This window comes from Meles meles, chromosome 6 (assembly GCF_922984935.1).
Source record: "Meles meles chromosome 6, mMelMel3.1 paternal haplotype, whole genome shotgun sequence".
Classification (NCBI taxonomy): Eukaryota; Metazoa; Chordata; class Mammalia; order Carnivora; family Mustelidae; genus Meles; species Meles meles.
In genome coordinates, this window is record NC_060071.1 from 19,948,272 (window position 1) to 19,969,736 (window position 21,465).

At 42.9% G+C, this 21,465-nt stretch overlaps 2 protein-coding genes across 3 annotated transcripts in view; both read right to left on the reverse strand.

Annotated features, from left to right (window-relative positions):
* Positions 1-519: 519 nt before the first annotated feature.
* Positions 520-11,190, reverse strand: TM2D3 (TM2 domain containing 3). 2 transcript variants are annotated; one of them, XM_046010335.1, is made up of 6 exons: positions 11,083-11,189; positions 10,514-10,606; positions 8,587-8,744; positions 3,650-3,824; positions 2,765-2,840; positions 520-850 (listed from the first exon to the last, which is right to left on the reverse strand). In XM_046010335.1, exons 1-6 carry the CDS (start codon positions 11,171-11,173, stop codon positions 685-687), a joined length of 759 nt encoding a protein of 252 aa, XP_045866291.1. In that variant the 5' UTR covers positions 11,174-11,189; the 3' UTR covers positions 520-684. The 2 variants fall into 2 exon arrangements, with proteins under 2 accessions (XP_045866291.1, XP_045866292.1); XM_046010336.1 differs by lacking the exon at positions 10,514-10,606 and having other exon boundaries at positions 11,083-11,190.
* Positions 11,191-13,892: 2,702 nt separating this feature from the next.
* TARS3 (threonyl-tRNA synthetase 3) overlaps positions 13,893-21,465 on the reverse strand; it is a 64,072-nt gene continuing 56,499 nt past the window's right edge. Inside the window, exons 16-19 of the mRNA XM_046009745.1 lie at positions 20,970-21,074; positions 16,425-16,497; positions 15,552-15,666; positions 13,893-14,209 (exon numbers count right to left, since the gene is read on the reverse strand). Of these exons, the coding sequence (XP_045865701.1) occupies positions 14,061-14,209; positions 15,552-15,666; positions 16,425-16,497; positions 20,970-21,074 (442 nt within the window). The 3' untranslated portion in view covers positions 13,893-14,060. The remainder of the gene's footprint in view (positions 14,210-15,551; positions 15,667-16,424; positions 16,498-20,969; positions 21,075-21,465) is intronic.

Consider the following 21,465-nt stretch of genomic DNA (forward strand, 5'->3'; position numbering starts at 1 on the left):
TAAACATTTTCCCTCAGAGCTGTTACAATTATTTGATTCCGTCTTAATACACAACACAGATCTATACATACTTCTTAAAGGAACCTGTAGTTTTATTAACTTTCCAGTACTCTTGCAAATACATTACTAACAAAATTCAAACCAAAGCAACTACACACAAAAGTTTTGCCGTTTACTTCAAGCGTCATATATAAAGACCAGGCTACAGAGATGGTGCACCCCAAAACTTACAGAGGGAAGTCAGGTAGAGAACTTTATTTAGCTGAAGAATAAAAACACATTCCACTTTCTGCAATCATGACTGAAAATCTTTTCAAGACTGGAGATCTAAGTGACATACCGACTTAATCTAACACTAAAGTCATAGGAGTTAAGCAGATTTTCAATCACCGCAGCTTTGTTCTAGTTTAACTTCATATTTTTTACACTTGATCTTAGCCAAAAGGCCGAGAAGTGATGAGTAAGTTTCAATTTTTCACAGAAAAAAATAAATTTCAGGCAAATAAAGACAAATTCCAGACAAGCATGTTTTTTTTGTTGTTTGTTTTATTTTACCTTCATCAAGGCAGGCAAAGTACAGATGCTGTACATTAAAAACATACAAATACATTAGACACAGCACATCAACTCCTACCGGCAAAGAGACTTCAAAGCACTGCTCGTCTCTGAAGCACATAACCACGGCTAAATGTACAAAGAGCCATCTGCTGGACCCACGTAGCCAACGCCAATCAGCAAGACATCTATCAGCGTCCATATGCCCAGGCCGCCGAAGCTGAAGAGCTTGCCGAGGCCTTCCCGCCACTGGCCCAGGTAGAAGCGGTCGGCTCCAAACCCACCGAGGGTGATGCTGCAAGAGCAAAGGGGTTGTGGGAGGGGAGGCCATCAGCCACCCACTGGCCGCAGCCAGCTGTGGCTCAACACCAGCACGAAGTCACGCGTGTAAAAGGGCTTCAAACGATATCAACCCTTCATGAGGGCACAAACATCTACTTTCCAAATTCACACCACCAAATAATCATGGGCAAGAAGACTGTCTAAATGTCAAAGGTAAACATAAAATTTTTTGCTGTACTGAAATCTAATGTTCCTCTTTTAAAGAAAAGTAATCCATCTATCTCATTGCTTTGGAGTCTTGAAAATGGCACATGCAGGGGAACAAAGCGGGGAGCCAGTTCAACAGGCAGGACACAAACATGGAGTCCGGAGGTGGGGTCACTCACCACCACCAGCTGCCCCAGATGAAGTCATCTGAACTCTGTCAGTCATCTCCAAAAATGGAGTGTTAAGAACAAGTGACTCTTAAGGTTCCTTCAAATTCTAAGATCTAACAAAATTTGGACAACTTCTCATTGTACTTCTTTTAAGCTTCTTATATGGAACATTTCCAAACATATAAAAGAGGTGAAGAGAATAGCAGCCCCAACCCAGCTCCACCACTGATCAGCATGTGGCCAGCCCTGCTGTGTCTCTATGCCCCCCGCCCCTGTGCCAGAGTACTTTGAAGCAAAGCCTGGCCATTATCCCATTCAGTGAATGTTCTGAAAGACACTGTGTTGAGCTCTGAAAAGAAAACAGTTCTTATTTTTTAAAAGTTAAGTTGTGAAATGTACCACGGTAACTTAAGATGTGAAGAGCAGAAGGGGAGATGGGTGACAGGTGTACAGGAATGATCTAACTTTTCTGTAAGTCTCAGGTTATTCCAAAATAAAAAGATTATTTTAAAAAAATTAAAAAGTCCGTTGTTCATTTTCATTTGAACCACTGCTGACAAAGACGATGGCTAGTTATCAAATCTCATTTTTGTTTATCGAATTTTCTACCTTGGACTATTCTTTTACTCTCCAGTTGGGACTTCCCACCAGGCAGGCTCTGCCCCTCCCCAGCCCAAAGCCTAAAGCAGTGCTGTTCAACAAGGGGCACCTTGGGAGTCTCTGAAGACATTTTCAATTATCACCCCCTGGAGTGCCAGAGCCATCCAGCAAGTCGAGTCCAGAGATGCTGCTAACCGCCCTACTGGCCCCACAGCAAAGAATTATTTGGACTGGACGTCATCAGTGACGAAGGAGGTGAGAAACACTTCGAGTGTCCGACTACAGCCTCGGGCTCTAGCACCAAACCTTCAATTGTAGATGCCCTGACTTTTAATTAGTGAATAACGAGCATGACACCTGCCCTTCCCTCTGGGGGTAAGAATTGGTAGTTCTTCCCCCCAAACTGTTAAAAAGTTTAACAAATTCAAGCACATTTTTATGTTAAAATTCTAAAGTCCACAGTTATCTCTGGATGGTGAAATTAGAGGTGATTTTTCATGTTTTATATTATCACAATTTTTCCAGTTTTTAGGATGGAGTATATGTTAGTTTTTATAATAAAGGATGAAGTTACTAAAAACTAAAACTACAAATCATAAAGCCACCTATTCCAAATAGTATATGCCATTTTACTGACTCATAGTACACTCAGGATGGGAAACACTGACTGGTTCTAATCTATAATAATGACTCCAATGGGCATCTCTAGAACGTGTGGACATCTTGGGAGAAAAGCAAACATCTGGCCATTAATGTCCATGAAGGTACTGGTCTGATCATCTAAATAACTCCCTGCAGCCATGTTTCCTAGGGCCTCCCTCACACAATGAAAGAATCTAAGCTTTCTAAGTTTCTCTAAGGAGAGACTTGGCTGAGCTCAACATGTGGAAGATTCCACTGATCCCACGAAACCCGAACAGCATCCTTAACTTACTCGTAGCCAAGCTCACCTCAGAGCCAGAGCAGTAGACCACTTATAACCTCCAGTCCAGTTGCAGTACAGCATCTTTGGAAAAGTACGGTTACCTTAAAAAAAGGGAAAACACTCAGTATAAAAATATTCTCACAAAGAGACTAGTGGCCTTGTAATTTAAAATCTTAAAAGTCAACTCTCTCCACAATAAGTAAAGTTTGCTACAGTGAATGGTAAAAAGTCAGTCCTTACCATCGATAAGCATACACTTAATGTTTAAATCAGTTAAGTAAGGGTTACAGGTCTAAGTACATGAAGCTATCAGGACTTGGGTGAAGTTTAGGGCACATAAAACAGTGTGGTCTTACTTATCAAATGGATAAATCAAGCAGTGGGGAAAGGAGACAGAGCTCAGCCCAGGCACACAGAAAAACTTCCTATGGGACACAGGGCACACACAGATTGGAGACAACTGGCTATCCCTTTGGGGAAAAAAGGAGACCTGAGTCTACTTCACAACATATACACGGTGCTGGGAATGAGCCTCACATCGGGCTCTGCACTCAGTGCAGAATCTGCTTCAGATTCTTTCTCTTTCTTCACTCATGCTATCCCTCTCTCAAATAAATAAAAATCTTAAAAATAAATAAAAAGGGGCACCTGAGTGGCTCAGTAAGTTAAGCATCTGCCTTTAGCTCAGTCACAATCCCATAGTCCTGGGATCGAGCCCCACACTGGGAGCCTGCTTTTCCCTCTGCCCCTCACTCTGCTCGTGCTCAATCTCTCTCTCTCCCTCTCAAATAAATAAATAAAATCTTTAAAAAAATAATTTAAATTTCATTCTCAAACTGCTAATTAAAGTTCCATACATAAGCTTAAAGAAAAGTATTTTGCTCATGAATTTCCTTGAACTCCAACTCACCCAGGCAATGAATGTGGTCCCGCACGGTGCAGTTGGCCATGTAACGCTGCCGGGGACAGGACACTGTCATGCAGCTGGTGGAATTGGAACACTCATAATCAGTTTCTGGAAGCTGCCAGCAAAACCTGCAAGTCATGTTGATGATGAAGTTCTTTTGGGATTTGAAGTCTTGATCCTGTATGCCAAAGGACAAAGAATGAATCAATCATAATAGTTCATTAATATGTCAATAATAATAATACAAGGCACAAAGATCCTAAAAGACTTGTGAATAATACCAGCAGAAGGTGGGAGGAAGATACCAAACGAGTATGTATGCAAAACAAACGTATACGGTAGGATCCTATCATCATAAAAACATACACCCCAAAATATATATGCCTAAGGGGAAAAATCTACATAAATTTACATCAAAATAACAAAGGTTATTCCAGGATGGTAAGCGTATTTTACCTCTTTCACTTGGCTAAATTTTTCGTAATTGAGCACGGGTAGTTTTGTGACACAAAGAGAAGTTAAGGGAAAATATATTTTATTAAGCTCCAGTGTCACGGGGAGCTGGAAGGACAGATGAAGTATATCCATTCAAGGTCACTGAGCTGCCAGTTATGTGCAGAAACCCAGTATGGTGCTCCCAAAAGCACAACACATGAGCTGGTGGCCGAGTCTCAAATCCTCCGTAATATCCTCACTGGGGCCCAGGACCTCCTGGCCGCTACTGCTACTCACACCTCCACTCAGTATCATCAACAAACAGGTCACCCCAGAAAATCACTCTCCACTTTGAAAGAGCCACATGTAGAGACTCAACAAATGTTCATCGTTGGCGCTAAGCTTTTAAGACTGTAGATTTTTTTCACTTCAATTTAAAAAATCATTATTTTGTTTTCTCTTGTAAAAGTAGCACATGCTGCGTGTTGCACCTTTGGAAATTACAGGAAACAGCCTGTAACCTCTTTAGAGAGAACAACTTTTTTTTTTTTTAAGATTTTATTTATTTATTTGACAGAGGGAGAGATCACAAGTAGGCAGAGAGGCAGGCAGAGAGAGAGGGGGAAGCAGGCTCCCCGCTGAGCAGAGAGCCCAATGCGGGGCTCGATCCCAGGACCCTGGGATCATGACCTGAGCCAAAGGCAGAGGCTTCAACCCACTGAGCCACCTAGGTGCCCCTAGAGAGAACTTTTAATCTTTAATTTTTAATTCCTATAATACAGATTTATGTAAGTGCAATTTTGAAAGTATTTTGTATCCTTTTTCCCCACTTGACATTATAACGTAATAGTTTTCAAAATCATTTTTAAATGGTCAATTATCTCTGAAGCATTAATTTACTAATTTTTCTGATCAGGGCAAAACTGCATTTATGAATAACACCCAAACCGGGGGAGGCACCATTTGATTTAGGCAATTATCATCTGAAACATCTGCGTATACCTAGCGATGCACTGATGATGCATGCTTATCAACTGTTTTTTTAAAATAACGCAATCCATGAACATGGTAGATTCCCAGACGGAACAGGAGCAAGGGGGAAGCTGGTCCTGTCTAGCCATCAGCAGCCACTGCCCTCCCCAGCAGCAAGCCCTGCTTAGCTTCTGGCCTTCCGGGGAATCTATTCTATGCCTGAGCACCTTTATGTCTGATATATTTCTTTTTTTTTTAAATTTAACTTACCCCTAATATTCACTTTCCACTGAATTCTGAAGCTATCAGTAGGTATCTCGAGAGCTGCCTAGTTCTTTTCCATAGTTGCTATTTATTTCACTTCATAGTGAATCATAAACAGTTCTTTCTTGGACATTAAGCTTGTTTTAAATCTTCTGTCCAGGTGAACGATGCAGCTAAGAATATCCCTAGGCATATTTATTTGAATCCATGTATAGTACTAAGATAAATTCCTAGATATGGAATTGCTGGGTCAAAAGATACACACGTCTGTAAGTTTCACAGATCTGACAATTGCCTACAAGAGGTTGACCAATCTGCCCACCCACTAATAAGACAGAGGAGTGTCCCTTATGTCCTCATGAACTCAGAGTGTTACCAAGCTTTTTTACTTCTTTGCCAATCTGATAGGTTTAAAAACACATCATTTATACTTCTTTAATGAGAAAAATTAAGCATTTTTCCATTTGTTGAAAGCCTATTTGAATGTCCCTTCCTAAGAACCTTCTACCTATGCCCTCATACCATTTTTCTACAGCACTCTCATCTTTTCCTCATCAGCTTTTAGGGAATCTTATTATATATTATAGATATTAGTGCATGAAACACTTTCCTAGTTTGCCATTGATCTTTTGCCTTTATGCTTTTTAAGGTCATTTTTAGCAGTCGAATGTATCAATTCTTTCTTTTGTGGCTTCTAAATTTCATTTCATACTTAGAAAAACATTTCCTACTTTGAGATTATAGCATAACTACCAAGCTTTCTCTGCTACCTTGTGGCTTCATTTTATTACATTAAATCTCTAATCTCTCTGCATTTACTTTGGACAGGAGAAGTATTCCACTTTTTCCCCCATAGCGACCAGAGCATTCCAGCACGGACTGAATTCATCTTTGCTCTGGAGAAGTACAGACCCCCTCAAAAGCTTATATATAGTAAAGAGATGTTAGCTTTCCCTCCCTGAAACAGCTGTCATTACTGAGAACCCCGAAACCAAGGGAAGGCATTACACCCGCTTCAGATACACTAGCAGTCTGATAGCTTCTCCGAGTAATGCAAAGCAACATTTCTGACAAGCACATTTCCAGAAGACATCAACTGGCTGGGCAGTTACCACTGTAACTGGAGCAGGAGCGATCGGACACGGCAGGGGATGCAGGGTTTTTATATTTCTTTCTGTAAAAGAATCAGGTCACATTCCCTTAGCCTGGGGGTCCTTATTCAGCATGTCCAGAAAAGGACTAGAAGAGTTCGTTTTGTTTTGTTTTTTTGGCACTTAGGTTCAAAAGAACAGGGGCAGGGAGGCACCTGAGTGCATGCATGCGCAGGTGAGCAAAAATAAGCATCTGCACGCTTGCACCGGATGGTCATGGATGATTCCTTCCGGAAATGGTAACTTATTTACCAAGAAGAGACCCTACAGATCTTTATAAGACAAATGAAGAAAACACACGTGACTTGCCCTGGCTCGCCAGGCAACAGTGGCCCCAAGCACGCTCCAGGCAGCCAATTCACGTATTCTCCTGCTCTCCACTTTTAAGAACAGAGCACGCTCTCTTGGGTACATTTCCAAGTCCTACCCCTGAGGATGGGATACCTGGGCTTTGATGGGACTCAGGGTCACTGGCCAGGAGAGGGGGCAGGTGATGTGAAAGCTCCTGGAGGAGGAGGAGGAGGACAGAAAAAGTCCCACCCAGGATACATTTCAGCCAGGGGCTGAGGACGGCAGCAGGCAGCATGACGGAGGAGTTCAGAAACTTCCCTTAAGCTCTGCCAACTTCTCTCTACCTTTGTTGTTTTTCCTATCTTTTTTTTTTTTTTCCTATCTTCTGCTATTTCCTACTAAATGAAACCGTTTATGTTGGAAACATCTAAAGAAGGAAGAAAATGAGAATCCTGTCTCACTCAGTAACCAGTGCTGGGAGTCAACATCAAAACCTGCTGAGGCAAACCACAATTCTGGAAAAGTTCTCCAGACCGTCAGAGTTTTCCCATTCTTCACGAAGTACCTACTATCTATCAGACCCATGAGATACCATTTTTAACTTTTTCACTGGAGTATAGCTGACACACAGTGCTACATTAGTTTCAGGTAGAAAGAACATTTTTAAAAGCCTTCAAATTATTAAGTTTCACTCTCAGGTAACTAGGGAGAATACCGTAGTTAAGATTCAGCAACAAAGACTAATAATTCAAGGACAGTCAAGAACACCATCTGGCACTTAAGCTCAATTTTTCAGTGTGCTTAGACAAAATATAAAACAGCAATACTTAAGTACTTGAAAATTAAATTCAGACACTGACAGCACAAAATCTTATTTCCCCTTGCCCCCTCACAGATACTAGACTTCACCAGAAAAATTACAGAAAGAGTGTAAGGGTGTAAGAAACTTTCCAATCAGGCCCTCCACAGACCAAGTTCTGAAGACTGGAGGGGGAAGGTACCCTGTTCAAGTGACAGAAACACTAGGACTGCCAAGTCAAAAGAGATCTGCAAGAGCGGACGTGGTATGGAATCTGTTTCTTCTTCCACGACCATTTCCCAAAAGTAGGATTTCACAGAAACACTTTAGGAAAAGCTGTTCTGGGCCCATCTGCTCATTTCCCTCATTTAACAAGAGACAGATTAATAAGCCACACAGCTAGTTTCGGCAAGGCCAAGAGTAAAACACTATTTCATTAATCATTTCTATGCTTCCTCTCACCCAGGAAGTGAGTGCAATAGAGGGAGTGTGCAATAATTTACCCGGTCCAGTTTAAAAATGCAGGTACCTGAGTCTCCCTGCCCTATGCACAGTTAGCAGGCCTGGGGCTGGTTCCAGGAGTGATTCTAAAGGCAGCCAGAGTGAAGCAGCTTGGAAGCAGGCATCCCTAGAGCACTCAATGAAACATCAACTATTAAAGCCTTCCTAGGCCCCTTCCTGTCTGGCAAAATATCAAGAGATAGGATATAGGTGTGATGATTATAATAGGGTCATTTCTAATAGGCGACAGTGCACGTGAGCCTTTTCTATTTCTGACTTTCTGTAAGGAGTCTGATAATTGCTCCAATTTCCTTTGTCAAGAAACTGCCATTTGAACCCTGGTTACCAAACCTCACCTGGAAATGGAAGCTTCAGTCTTCTGATCATGTTACTTTTGCTCCTAAAATATTACCTGTGGAATAGAGAGCTCTTTCTTTCAGGATTTTCCCCACAGTCAAGTCAAAACTGTACTTAGAGCTCGAGGTTTACAGTGAGTTTATTTCAAATTAGTAAGTAGCAGTACTTACAACACAGGTAACAGAAGGTTTGACCATGCAGTCAAAGGTGACAGGCTTCCCATAGACACAGGAGAAATTCGTCTTGCATTCTACACAGTCTGCAGGAAGTTTGCTACACAAACCATTACTTGGACACTTCATCACATAAGGTGGGATATCAGTACTTTCTGTGAAAAGTAAGAGAGAAGCTTATTCTCATATAACATCGATCAGCACCACAGGAGAAAATAATTTCCTGAGGGTAAGGGACACGATTGCTAGCAATGAAATACTAAGCTGGAATGGAAAATGACAAGGTTGGAGTCAGAGACACCTGCAATTAAAGCAAGGTTCTGCCACCAAGTTGTGTGAGCTGGGCCAAGAGTTCAACAGCTAAGTACAAAGAATTTAATTACTGCTCCCCAAAGAGCATGAAAATCAAAGGTACTTATGTACATACAATGTATACACAAAGTTGGATGTAAGTTTGGGCCTCAAAAAAATCTACTCTGTAACAAGATGAAAAATTAAGGCTTAGAGAGGGTAAGGTTTGTTCAGGATCATGGAGTGAAAAAACTGGAACCAGGACCCAAATCTCTGTTTCTAATCCAGTATCCTTTTCATCTGAATTCACGGATTTGGTAATTACAACACTGACCCTCCAAAGGAAATCACTCATACAACAGGGTACCAACCTTTAGAAAATGTCCTCCATCATTATTCTGCACTGGTACTTCAAAAAGCCATAATTTGCTAGTACCACTTACAGTTTTATACTACCCACGTCCAACACACTTCTTCATATTAATAACTTGTTCAGTGGGTTGTAATTTTTTTCCCAGACAACCTTATAGGAGGACAATATGTTTTTTATCAATTACGAGAACGATCATTTCCAGGTATTCCTGGGGGAGGAAGAGATGCTTTCAAAAATGTCCAAAACAATAAAAAATTCTTGTGCTTTCTCTATAATCTGTGCTTTAAAATTCAAGTATGGGAGTGCCTGGGTTACTCAGTGGGTTAAGCCTCTGCCTTCAGCTCAGGTCATGATCTCAGGATCCTGGGATAGAGCCCCACATCGGGTTCTCTGCTCAGCAGGAAGCCTGCTTCCCTCCCTCTCTCAGCCTGCCTCTCTGTCTACCTGTGATCTCTGTCAAATAAATAAATTAAATTAAAAAAAAATTCAAGTATACTCCCATCTTGTAGTAGTCTTAACATCCAAATAACAATCAGTAAAATACCTCTGTCAGTTTCAATTCATTCAAATAATGGAACTTTAAAGGGATGAACTATAAAGACAAAGGTTCTGTTTAGCAAAACACACTAAGACTCATTTAAAACTGATCCAACTTAAAGTCACTAGATTATGTAGTCAATTCTACAAAATAACATTTTTTCTTTTCTTTTATTCTGATTACGTGGCTGAAGTTGGACACTTAGAAATCATAAAAGCCAAAATGACTTTAGAGGGCCAGGCTAACTTCACTACCTTAAAGATGAGGAAAGCGGTGCTGAGGGGGTGAATAATTTGCTCAAGCTCCCAGTAGCTCAACCTAGAGTCCAAGTCTTATTCTGTCTGTGATCCTTCCATTTCATACAGCCTTGGGAGGAGCCTCTCATGGCCAGTAATGAAGGGACTTAAAAAGAAAAAGAAATTTTCTAAAGGGAAAGAAACACTAAGGTCGAAGGTGATCTTGATGAACGAGGTGGAAAAATAATAAGAGATAGAAATGAGGAAGGTGGAACTGGAAATAAAAAGATGAGGCTGGAACGTCAAAAGGTACTGCAATATCAAGACAGTCTACAGAAAAACATTTGTGTGTCTGTCTTTAGTTCACGTAACCTGAAATACAATAAAAATTTCCCAAAAACCGGAAAGTTATTTTATCTAAAAAGAGAAGAAAGAAACCACTAGATATAAATATACACATTTACTAGAATAGAAAATGTCTAGTACCTGCTGCCCTGGGAACTACTGTGAAAGTACGTGTTGGGCCCGGATCCTTTATTGACTGAGCCAGCGGCTGCGACTGCTCTAAATTTAAGGATCCTACAATTAGAGAAACATGTTATCCTGGGATAGGAAAACCTTGGTTTGTGTGGTTGAGACGCAAGGTCCACACCAGGCCAATAACTGCTCATGAACACCTCACAGCTTGACTGCCCAGAAAACTAAACAAAGAAACGCCAATGGGGTCAACACCAATTTGGATCGATGAGCAACGAGGGAACAAAGCGTAGTATCGGGGTCCAGGTCCGCTTCCCCCGCCGACACCCGAGCCCTCGGTCTCCCACGCCAGGGCTCATTAGCCGAGTTCGGAGGCTCCGGGGTCCTTCAGCGGAGGCGCGGCCGCGGAGAGGGCGGCCAGGACCCCCAGAAGACGGAGCTGCAGCTACCTGCCGCCCCGCGCCGGGCACTCAGCCTCCGCCCTCCGCCCGCGGGCCTAGCGCGGACGCTTCCTGCAGCTCCCCGGGGCCTCGCTACCGCTCAGCCCGACCCCGCGTGGACCCCGGCCTTTAACTCACCCCCGCCCGACAAGATGTAGAACTGGGAGAGGAACAGCAGCACCCGGCACAGACGGCGCAGCGCCCGCAACGGGACCGCCGCAGTCGCCATCTCGCCGGGGCGCGCACTTCCGGGCCGGGAGGCGGGATTAGGCGGAGGGGCGGGGCGCCGGCGCGGGCCGTGGAGGCGTGAGCCGGCGCGTCCCCGGGAGCCCAGGGCGCAAGCGCATAGCCAGGTGCGCGCGGGGTCCGCTGAGCCGCGCCGGTCGCGGTCCCCGCAGCTGGGGTGGAGGTGGGGGGCCGCGACGCTGTGAGGTGGTTTGCTTCCGCAGAGTTCCCCACGGAGAGGCACTCCCTTCTCCTTCCGTGGCTAGCGACTGGGGGAGGTCACCCGGGACCGAAATTCACGCCTTGATGTGGTTGCAGTCAGAGGCGCTCAGATTGAAGAAGTTGGCCATCGTGTATATAGAGAGGTTGAAAACTGCTCGGTACTCAGCGAAGGTGGTGATGACGTACTTGACTGCATATCGAGACAGTACTTCTTTGCATATGAAGAAATTGTGGCGGGGCGCCTGGGTGGCTCAGTGGATTGGGCCGCTGCCTTCGGCTCAGGTCATGAGCTCAGGGTCCTGAGATCGAGCCCCGCATCGGGCTCTCTGCTCCGCAGGGAGCCTGCTTCCTCCTCTCTCTCTGCCTGCCTCTCTGCCTACTTGTGATCTCTCTCTCTCTGTCAAATAAATAAAATAAAATCTTTAAAAAAAAAATTGTGGCACAAACACAGTAAGGGAAGTGACACCCCCCCCCCCCCCGCGCTGTGACAGGCAGCCCCAAAGGACGCTACCCTTTTCTGCGTTGCGGACCTGCTCAGTGCCCAGCTAGCATCTCTCTGTCAGCTGTGGGTGTCACCACTAGCCAACTCTTTAAAGACGCTTCCAGAAATTTCCTCCGAGCCTGGGAGAGGACAGTAAATATACCTGGCAAGTATTCAGGTCCAGAGGTACTGGGACGAGAACCCTGGGATATGAGGAGGGTCCAAAGCACGGGCCCCTCCTTGGAGAAGGCCAGCCTTGGGCAGGGAAGGTGCACCCCCAGGCCTCTGGTTCCCTGTGTGCTCAGATGGCCGACTGCGCCTATTTCATCAGAGCCTACTTTGTCCTGGGATGCTGACTTGCGTTCCTCCTTCCCAACCACCTGCCACAAGATGCTTTTGGGGGTCCTCTGACTCCCCACTCCTTCACTAGGAGTTTTGATGAATGAAAAGAATATATTGAATGGTGTCTGGCACACAGCAAGGCCTCAGTAAATATTACCTTAAAAATTATATCACACAGTTTGCATCTATTAGTACCATACAGGTCTGATACATAAGTTTTGTTTACTGTTTAGGATGCTAAATAAAAAAGATGTTGAGAAGAGAGCATGTCTTAGATTCATTTTGAATTCCACAGCATCTAGCCAGATAAAACGCCCAATAAATACTTCTTGATTGGTAGCTAAATTCTCTATTGGCCTAAAGCTATTTCAATTCGGTTTTGAGCAGTAAGGCATTCCTCTCAGTTAAAATCAGAAATCCCATTTGAATTGTGGAACGGAGTGAAGGAAACTCCATTTAAGATGGAGCCAGGAGGCCAGAAGGGGGAGCTCTCGTGCCCTACCACTCCTAAGGGACTACAGAATTGTACTGCAAGACAGGCACCTTGCATCCCAGCAGGAAGAGCCTATACTCTATGACCCCAGCAAGAAGACCAAAGATTTTCTCTTTGCGGGGGGATAGTACAGCCAATGAAAAGCCACTACACTTCAACTCCCAGTTTACTCTAGTGGACTTTTTTTTATAACAGCCCTTCCCAACTCCCCCCTGCCCCCTTCACTCTGTGAAAGAACAGCCTTCTCTCCTTTTTTTCCAAGACTTGTCTATGGTTTTGGGATAGCTTACATGTCTCAAAATAAAATTATCTGCTATTCCCAAATGAATCCATTTTTGCTGGTAAAATAATGGACAGTTTTATTTTTAAGGTTAACAGTGTAAATCAGTAGAATGCCATCTCATGAAAAAAGCAATTTAACTCTAGGGAAGCAGCTTACTGTGGTATAAGCTCATAGCTGAAATACTGGAAACACTGTGTGCTGCCTTTTATTTAAGAATTTATTTTTTCTACAGACGAACAATTGTCAATTAGAAGCATTAAAACCCAACTCTTAACCTACACTGCCAACAACAGTAGATTCCACAACACTGAATTTGAGGTTCTGAGTCCTCTGTCAGTAATCCAATATTTAGCACTAGCTGCTGCTTTTGTGGCTGTTGGCTAATTAAAACAAATTAAATGACGATTCCAGTTTTGGAGAGAAAGTTTCCGTGTGAACTTTAGTAAAACAACTGTAAAAATACCTGAGATGTATTGTCCTAGAAAATAAGATTTTCCCTTATATTTAAAAAAACTTTGCAGGTTTTAATTTGAAGACTATTTTTTGAAAACCACAATCTCAGTAATGACCTCTCCTAATCATCATATTCAGTATTACCCTCTTTCAATAAATAACATTTCCCACTTAAGGCTCTCAAGGCATTTGGGAAATTAAGAATTTCCCAAGCTTGTCCTCGTATTGTCCTCAGACACATTAATGAACTAAACTCTTATATCAGCTACTCATTTTCACTGTCTCCTTTCTCACTGTGCCCATCAGTGAGTCAAAAGTTCTTAGAAGGGACGCCTGGGTGGCTCAGTTGGTTAGGCTGCTGCCTTTGGCCTGTGTCATGATCCCAGGGTCCTGGGATTGAGTCCTTGCTCAGCAGGGAGCCTGCTTCTCTCTCTGCCTCTGCCTGCAGCTCTGCCTGCTTGTGTTCTCCCTCTTTCTCTCTCTGACAAATAAATAAGTAAAGAAAAAAATCTTAAAAAAAAAAAAAAAAAGTTCTTAGAAGTAGTACTACCAGTAAAGAAAAATGCATTTTTAGGGGTCAAAACAAGGTTATACAGAAGCAAGTACAGGAAAGAACTTCAAAAGTCTTCCTCAGCATTTAGTGTACGTGATTTCTTGAGATTCTTCAACTTATCAATGGCAGAAGCTACAGAAATCTCTCCGTGAATTTTGTTGTCTCTTGTTCGAACGTTTACAGCATTATTTGTCTTTTCCTTTTCTCCAACCACTGTGGAAAAGAAAGGGTAATAAACATATTTTAAATAAGTGATTTATTAAATAATAAGTCAACAGTCATATGACACATGTTTTACTGAGTTCTTCAGTATTAATCTCTAATTATCAATCTAATGACCATGAAGTTATCCTCTGATAGCATGTTTCTTGAGAGAAGAAATGACTTCTAATCCCCTCTCCTCTTGTCCACTTGCACGAACACATATGGTGGTCTTGGGGTACAAAATGGAGCAGGGAGGTCTCACAGATCCCCTGACTCTATGTGCCATATGGGTAGGCACCAGACCCATGGCCAACAGACGACCAAAATTTTCTCGTATGTACGTAGAAAGTTTCTCTCTGGTGCCCCTTACTGTGGGATGATGCAGGCTTATCTCTTGCCATGTGGAAGGAAGAAATTGGTGACTGGCTAAGGGGAATATAGTGGATAATCAAGAGAAGCATAAAGAACCAGAGCAAAGTAGGAGCTAGAAATGAGGAAAACAGTCCTGATAAAGGTTGAGTAACTTCCTCCAGTTACTCTTCTAATGGTCTGGCTATTTAATTCTACCATCTGTGTCATGAGATATCTCATTACCCTTCCAGTAAATTCCATCTTTGTCTAAGTTGGTGTGAAAGTTCTGTCACCAGAAGGAGCCTGACTGAAACATCCCAGTATCTACTACACAGTCAAACACTTTCAATGCATATTTATTTTACCTTCTACAGAATCACTCAACTTACTGGAGATAACAATATCATTACTGGAGGCAGCCAGGATCAGCTTCTCTTGATTTCTGAATCATTTTAAAGTCAAAATTTTAGATGCTGCATCCAAGTACTCATATGTCTTAAGGACACTTTTCCACTTAAATTCTTTTCTTTCAATCACCTTAGATTTGGCATTTTCCCCCACTGATTAATCCCAATGGTTTGTAATAAATCAGAAAAGCGAAGGAGGATGTTTGAGGCCTGTCACATAACTGAAACATAAAGAGTGTAATTCTACAGATGAAATCATTTTCACATTTTTTTCTTTGTTGAGTTGAGATGTTAACTACTGCTAGTGATATCATCCCACAGGACTCATGTGAGGTTTTACAACTCTTCTTCCAGCAAACCACAAAGAGTATTTAAGAACAACAAACTAGGAACACCGTGGGCTGTTCTTTGTGGACAGGTAACAAACTGTCATAATCACATAGTTGTACCATATTCGTGTAATTATACCATTCCCATGGTTATACTATACTCACGTAGTTTATACTATGTTCAGAGAGTTAAACCATTTTGGTTTTTGGAATTAAGTGGAAAAAAAAAACCCAAGTATTTGAGAAAATATAAACTTGAGTTACCCAAAATAAAATTATACTGAGCCAGCTGCGCATTTCGTATTTTCTTATTTAGTGTACAGCTATGATCTAAGTCAACGTCGGCCATGAACCCTTCTTCAAAAAACGCACTGGATACCTACAAGAAAATAAAACACTTCCATTACGACGATACTTATGGTAGCCAGCTTCTGAGATGACCCACAGGGTGTTCACATCTTGTGTTGTCTCTGCCACAGGGTACCAGGTGGCTCTGTGCGACCACAGACAAGGGCAGGAGTGATGGAGTATCACGTCTGAGATGAAGCCAAAAGACTACAGCTTCTACGTCTTCAACATCAGTCCCTCTGGGGAAACCAGCTGCCACGTTGGGAGGATACTCAGGGAACCTCTGGAGAAGCCCCCCAGCATGCAGAACTGAGGCCTCCAACATTGACGATGTGAGTGAGCCCCCCAAGGAGGCAGCCCAGGCCAGCAGCACAAACCGAGGCTCTGAAGGGGCCCTGAGCCAGCAGCACCCAGCCTCGCTGCTCCCAGATTCTGACTCGCAGAAACTGGGTCATAATAAATGTTTGCTGTCTCGGGCTGCTGAGTTTTGGAGCTCTCTGTTACACAGCAACAGACAAGTGCTCTTCCTTAAGAGAGCCATGTGGAAAAGAATAACTTAAATAGGAGAGGTTTTAAAAGCCCAATTTCTCAAAAACATTAAAAAATAAAGTAGTTCTGACCCAGCTGCAGAGATGTGACTCAGATGTTGCTCTCAATTACTGAAAATGCAGGTTGCTAACGTAATGTATTAGTTATGCAATATTTTAAGGCACAAATAACATTCCAAGTCAATAACCTCCACAGGCGACATCCTGAGATGATTATGTACTTTCCTATTTCTGATTTTACCTGCAGTGCGTATTTCTCACAAGTTGGCCCCACAGGGATGACCATTACCTGACGAGGAGACAGCCAGAAAGGCCTGAAAAATATATAAGATCGTATTTTCAAAATCTAATGATGATCAAGTATTATGTGATTTTAAAAAATAACCAAAGATTTTTTTAAAAGTAAGACTTCATAAGAGAGCAGACTCAGCAGAGTGGTGTGGAAGTAAATCAAACCACATCGAGAGCTAAAAAGCAACAGGGGACACAAAAGGGGAAGCTGGGAATTATGGGAGGAAAGGGAAGGTGGAACAGGTCAGCCGCGGGGAGGAAGGGCTAAACATCATGTATCACACCACCGGTCAATTGCACTCCTGGGCACTTACCCCAGAGAAATGAAAACATGTTCACACAGATACCTTCCCACTAATGGTCACAGAGGCTTTATTTTTATTGGCCCCAAACTGGAAACACTCCAAATGTCCTTCAATGGACAAATGGTCAAACTGGTGCATCCAGACCATGGAACACTATTGGCAATGAAAGGGGACCAACCACTGAGACGTGAAACGAGTTGGATGGAGCTCAAGGGAATGCCACTGAGTGATTAAAGCCAGTCACACACAGTTGCACACTGTGTGATTCCATTTACGTCACCTTCTTGAAATGACAAAATTGTGGAGCTGGAGAACAGATGAGTGGCTGTCGGGGGATGCTGATGGGGGTTGGGTAGGGGGTGTGTGACAATAAAAGGATAGCATGGGGAGTCCTCATAAGCAACAGAACTGTCCTATGTCTTAACTGATGGTGGATACACACTTGATAGAACTCTGTAGAACTCAACACACACACAAGTGCCTGTGAGTTCGTCAGACCTCAATAAGGTTGGTGGACTGTATCAAAGTCAATTTCCTGGTCATGATATTGCACAGAGTTTCTTAAGATGCTGCCACTGAGAACAACTGACGGAAGGGTATGCTGGACCTTTCTCGATGATTTCTTACCACTACATGTGAATTTACAATGATCTCAAACAAAATTTAAAAAAAAAAAGATGGGAAGTTGGGTATAAGCAGTGTTTAATGCGGGAAATATTTCTTCATCAGGACTTCGTTTGAAGGTGAAAGGAAACGCAGTGGGAACTACTATGTGGCGGCACCTTATGAATATTTATATATTTATTCTTAAATTACAAAAGCAAAATAACGCAAGTGATAAAAGTAGTAATAGGAATACAGTGGCAAAAACACGGGAATACAGTGGATACTGTGAAAAGTAAACATCTCCTTCTGAGCGCTGTCTTCACCCCATCCCCAGGGGAGCCACATTTTGACAACTGCTCTTTTGAGCCCTTGGGGAGGCGCCCACCACATCTCTGGCAGGTGTCTGAACTCCTGACCGATGGCTTGCACAGCCTGTGCCCGGATCCGTGCGATGAAGGACTGAGTGCACAGCACCACCTCCTTCTCCCCTCCATCTCCTGATCCCACTAGGTCTTTTTAGCCTTTGAGCACATTCATTGCCACGACTCTAGGGCAAGACTCCACCATCTCTTACTTACATTAAACTATTTAAAACAGAATCAACCAGAAAGAAATGACAACGTGTTAACTCATACGTAGCATGCGCGTTCATATCTGTACTTTTGGCTTATCTGTAACTTTAACAGCTTGGACACCCCATGATGCCTAAGTACGTTTCTCGAAGGACACAAATAAAACTGCAAGGATGTACACAGACTCTGGCTACCCAGGACCTCTTAAAAGCTCCTTGCATGGAGGAATTTCCCACCTTGCAGTACCTGCTTAGAAATTTGCCTTCCCACAAGGGCAAAAATGAACTATTGGGATTTCATCAAGATCAAAAGCTTTTGCACAGCAAAGGAAACAGTTAGCAAAACCAAAAGACAACTGACAGAATGGGAGAAGATATTTGCAAACGACATATCAGATAAAGGGCTAGTGTCCAAAATCTATAAGGAACTTAGTAAACTCAACACCCAAAGAACAAACAATCCAATCAAGAAATGGGCAGAGGACATGAACAGACATTTCTGCAAAGAAGACATCCAGATGGCCAACAGACACATGAAAAAGTGCTCCACATCACTGGGCATCAGGGAAATACAAATCAAAACCACAATGAGATATCACCTCACACCAGTCAGAATGGCTAAAATTAACAAGTCAGGAAATGACAGATGCTGGTGAGGATGCAGAGAAAGGGGAACCCTCCTACACTGTTGGTGGGAATGCAAGCTGGTGCAACCACTCTGGAAAACAGCATGGAGGTTCCTCAAAATGTTGAAAATAGAACTACCCTACGACCCAGCAATTGCATTACTGGGTATTTACCCTAAAGATACAAACGTAGTGATCCGAAGGGGCACGTGCACCCGAATGTTTATAGCAGCAATGTCTACAATAGCCAGACTATGGAAAGAACCTAGATGTCCATCAACAGATGAATGGATAAAGAAGATGTGGTATATATACACAATGGAATACTATGCAGCCATCAAAAGAAATGAAATCTTGCCATTTGTGACGATGTGGATGGAACTAGAGGGTATCATGCTTAGTGAAATAAGTCAGTCGGAGAAAGACAACTATCATATGATCTCCCTGATATGAGGACATGGAGAATCAACATGGGGGGGTAGGGGGTAGGAGAAGAATAAATGAAACAAGATGGGATTGGAAGGGAGACAAACCATAGTGACTCTTAATCTCACAAAACAAACTGAGGGTTGCTGGGGGAAGGGGGGGTTGGGAGAGGAAGAGTGGGGTTATGGTCATTGGGGAGGGTATGTGTAATGGTGAGTGCTGTGAAGTGTGTAAACCTGGCGATTCACAGACCTGTACCCCTGGGGATAAAAATATATGTTTATAAAAAAATAAAAAATAAAAATTAAAAAAAAAAAAAGAAAGAAATTTGCCTTCCCAGCTGCCCTAGACAGGTTCGAGTCCAGGCAAATGATCTGGCATGTACAAAGCCAGTGCTTGGATTTGGGACAGAGCAGTCCCTGGGGGGAGGGACTACATGGAGTCAGTTCTGGTGGGGGTGGTGCAGAGACATGGAGCTCTGGGAGGGACCTGTGGCAGTGATGCGAGCAGGACATCCAGTGCCCAGGGCCAACGATGGGAGCTACAGGGACTGTGCCCAGCAACAGCAGCACAGAACTCAATCAGAACTGAACCTCATGAGCAGATCTCAGTCAATTTCTTCAAAATGAGATGAGAGATGAAGATACCACGTGGGGTTGCTGGGTTGCAGCATTTCTAGCTGCCATTGGATGCAGCTACCATAAGATGGATCACCCGCCACCTGGTGCCTTGATTGCCAGCAAGGCGAGCTGCGCAAATCTCACAATGTCAGCTCGGCGCCTTACTTCTTTTGCTAAAAAAATTACTTCCAGGGTCAGAAGCGTTACTGTGTTTCTGACAGTCAAGACTCAAGTAAGTATTTACATGGTGCTGTTGACAGAGGCATGGGAGGAAGGAAGAGCTAAGCAAATTCCAGAGTTGATCTCCTCTAGCAAGGACAAGTCACTGGCACTTGCATGATGAGAAGGAACCAGAAAGCTGATGGTTCCCCGGGGTTATGGTTCCATAGGAGGGGTCAGGACTGATCGCTACTGATGGTAGATTGAGGCCTCAGAAGAGGCATAGCCAGGTGGAACCTGGGGGGGCACATGTTGTTGATCCCGAATCCGCAAGTGGCCACTTTGTTCGGGAACCACGGAGCAGTCACTGGGGGAAGAATGAAGCTGATGGTAACCCTAAAATGGGTCCTCCTTTATTTGAATCTTTAAAAACAACCCATAGTAAGGGTTTTGGGTGAGTGACACCACCTTCAAGGGCCATTCTGAGTGATGACCCACATTCCTCCCCCCACAAATCTACTTGTCATCTACTTTCCAATCTAATTACTTCTAGGTCAAAGCAGTCACTGGAGCCCAGATATGGCTGTAACTCCATGGGTCTGGTCATTTTACCTTCCAAGGGAAGAGGACTGTGACATGCACTCAAATTCCTGCCCTCGAGGGCATTTCCCTTCCACACTTCCTTCTTAAGTGGTACTGTAGCTGTCCTCATTGGGTTTGTGCCAAAGTATCATTCAGAGCCATTTCTGCACCAGGTTCAGGTGCTTTTCTCCCCATGTTGACTGGGGACCCCCAGGAGGTAAACAACGCGGGCTGAAGGAGGGATGGCCATTCAGCAGGAGGTGGAATGTGGTGGGAAGGAGGAGGGAATCTGGTGACTCCCAGGGTCATCAGATGCAACTAGATCTTTAAAGGGCTTGAAATAGGTGAAAAGATAACTCTTCAATTCTACCGCATGCCCTGAAAGGTAAATGATACAGTTTCAGGGCACATTGCTTTTGTCTTCTTTGTTTTGGTTTCCTGACCTGGTAGATTCAACAAGAATTGACCACTTGCTGTTTGGACATTTGCTAATTACAACGCAGGAGCCACCAATTTTTTTTTTTTTTTTTGCAGTAATCCTATCTTGTTAGATATGATATTTCAAAATGATACACAGTTTCTCTTTTCTGTATTACTTACCATTTCCCCGCATAGTTTTCTGACAGGATGGCTATCATTCTTTCCACTGACCCCAAAATGGCTCGATGAATGATCACAGGGTTCCTCTTATCATCTCCATCCTTACTAAAAAATGAAAATTAAACATTTATGTATTCTCTTAAGATTCAGTAATAACTTTATCTTCTTTTTTTTTAATAACTTTATCTTCTTGCCTTCTATTTAAAAGTTATTCTTCTGAACTAGGAAAAACAATTGATTCCTCACAAATCATCTTTAAACACATAATGTGCCATGTATTAGAGATAATAACACGAACCAAACAAAAATGAAGTATATTATGTAGGAAGAAGCAAGGTAATATTAGGGCACTCTTTCTACTATAAGTCTACTGATTATCTTTTATTCTAAACTACTGGCTACTCTCAGTTTAGTAATACTGACAGGCAATCTTACAAATCATAATTTTTTCAAAATTAACTTTATTTTGAACAATGGCTTACTTCACCAGTAATAT